The sequence below is a fragment of the Propithecus coquereli genome, unplaced genomic scaffold, assembly GCF_000956105.1.
Source record: "Propithecus coquereli isolate 6110/MARCELLA unplaced genomic scaffold, Pcoq_1.0 Scaffold19, whole genome shotgun sequence".
Lineage (NCBI taxonomy): Eukaryota > Metazoa > Chordata > Mammalia > Primates > Indriidae > Propithecus > Propithecus coquereli.
Window position 1 is genome coordinate 4,102,277 of NW_012143856.1, and position 2,493 is coordinate 4,104,769.

General features: G+C 47.9%; 1 protein-coding gene across 1 annotated transcript in view; it reads left to right on the top strand.

Annotated features, from left to right (window-relative positions):
* Positions 1 to 482: 482 nt before the first annotated feature.
* The window catches only part of LOC105809101 (chromosome unknown open reading frame, human C3orf33), an 18,902-nt gene continuing 16,891 nt past the window's right edge, over positions 483 to 2,493 (top strand). Inside the window, exon 1 of the mRNA XM_012642852.1 lies at positions 483 to 596. Within this exon, the coding sequence (XP_012498306.1) occupies positions 483 to 596 (114 nt within the window). The remainder of the gene's footprint in view (positions 597 to 2,493) is intronic.

Sequence of the window (2,493 nt, forward strand, 5' to 3'; positions counted from 1 at the left end):
TGAGCCCAGGAGTTTGAGGTTGCTGTGAGCTAGGATGACGCCACGGCACTCTAGCCCGGGCAACACAGTGAGACTCTGTCTTAAAAAAAAAAAAAAGAAACGTACATATGGTTATATTTGGGAGCAGGTGGACGGAATGAAGTACTCCAATTTCCATTTTTTTGTGGCACCTGCGGAAACCACATTGCGGCTGGTTTAATAGAAGTCACAAACTGGTATCACCCCACCAGCATGGACGGTAATCCTTCAGCCCCCATCGCTGCGGCATGCAGATCACCCGCGCTGTGGAAATCTCTGTATAAATGCGGAGGGGACACTGTTAGGATGTCCGACACCTGGACTGAGAGGCCCGTCCGCGGGCGATGGAAGGTCGCTGGGCCACCCCCAAGCCGCGGGAAAGGGGACCCGCCACCCGCCCGAGCAGCGCGGCGCCCCCTGCTGCCGGCCGGAGGAGCGCGGCGCGCTCACAGGACGCCGAGAACATGGCGGGGCGGCCCGTGGCCTCGGACTCGCAGTCTCCGGACCCCGACCGAGGAGCGCCCAATGTGGTGGCGCGGATCTCGCAGTGGGCGGACGACCACCTGCGCCTCGTCAGGGTACCGCAGTCCCGCCGTCTGAGCGGGTGGTGGGCGCAGAGCGAGCCTGAGAGGGACGTGCCGGGGAGGCCTCACGCAGTGGACCCCGCCTGGGCCGGGGAGGGACAGAGGGCCGCTGGGGAGTGAGTTCCGGAGGGCGACTGCGCAAGGGTCGCAAGTTCGGGCCGTGGAGGGCGCGAGGTGGACCAGGGGGCCAGTTCTGCCTCATTACTGAAAGGACTGTGCTGAGCTCTGGGGACACCTCAGAGAGCAAGTCTCAGCCCAGCTCGGGGGACGCCAGCGGGTTCATTAGAGCAGTTGGGCAGGGCCCGCTGAGGATACCAAGGAAGAGCAGGGAGGTCCTGTAGGCCTTGGGAGAGAGGATTTTTTTTTTTTTTATGTGTAGCCTAAGGCAACTGGAGTTTGAGCAAGGGAGGGACACCTTAGGCCACCAGGCGAGAGCAGATTGTGGCTAAGACCCCGGTGGTGCTGTGGATGGTTGGGTGTGGAATCAAGGGGCCTGCCACTGGGTGGATGGTGGTGATAGTTGCTGATACAGAGAAGGAGTTGAAGTAAATTATGTGTTTGGAAAATCTAGAAAACTTTTTGGGCATGTGAACATGGACATGTGTGAACTTGAGATGATCATTAGACTCCTAAGCAGAGTTGTAGATGTTCTAGGCAACTGGACATAGAGTCTGGTGTTGAAGGGAGATCAGAATAGAACTTAGGAAATGAGATGGATAAACCTTAAGAAGTATTTAAAGCCGTGGGCTTCAATGACATCTTGGAACAAGTGAGAAAAGCTACTGAAGAAGTCCTAGAACTGAGACCTGGGGGATTCCAACATTTAGAATCTGAGGCCTGAAGAGGAGGTCAGCAAAGACTAAGAAGAAGCAGATAGTGAGGCAGGAAGAAATCAGGAAAGCCAGGTGCCCTAGAAGCCAAATGAAGAAAACGTTTTCAGAAGGAATGATTAACTAAAACTTCTGCTGAGAAGTTCAGTAAGATGAGCTTTGCAAACGCCATGCAGACAAGCATCACAAGGTGCAAGGCCATGTCTGTTTTCACTCACCATTGTAACCCCAGTCCTTAGAGTAATGTCTGCCACTTAGTAAGTGCTAGATGAATATTTGTATCATTAATGAATGTACATGCTAATTGATGAGAACTCATTTCTTCCAGTTAAGCAGTTATAGATGCATGGGTTGTTTCAAATTAAAAAATGACTTCCGAAGGATTGTGAGAGGAAACAGTGTCTAAATTTGAACATGGATATAATATTCCAAATAATCCAATCACACAGCAGAATCCAAACAATGTACCTTTGTGTATGTTTTCAACCTTTCAACCGCATTTCTTAAATACTTTGTTGTATTTATTGAAGGAAAGTATGTTAGATTATCACTCTTTTTGAGGGAGTTGCAGGATTCTTAATTTTTCATTAATCTCCTTTAGGTCTTCTTAAGTTTAAATGAAGCACTTTAAAAACATCACTAAGTTTTCTCTAATTATTTACCCACATATATTTGCCAAGGTGCTATATTTATTTTAAGGTTTTAGTGATAAGGTTTTTTACCAAATACTTAAATTCCCACTGTGGACACAAATTTATACTAATTACTGTGGGCACGATATAAGAAGTATTATGTTCAAGCATTCAAGGAATTCTTAGTTAAAGTAGTACAATCAATAGAGCACAATATATGTGTGTGTATATAATATAGAGTATGTGTGTGTATATGTATATATAAAAAAATTACTGTGCATGCCAGATTTTTTGGAAAAGATTTTGAGTACTATAAAAGTTGATAGAATGGCTCTCTGGGAGGCCGAGGCGGGCGGATTGTTTGAGCTCAGGAGTTCGAGACCAGCCTGAGCAAGAGCGAGACCCCATCTCTACTAAAATTAGAAAGAA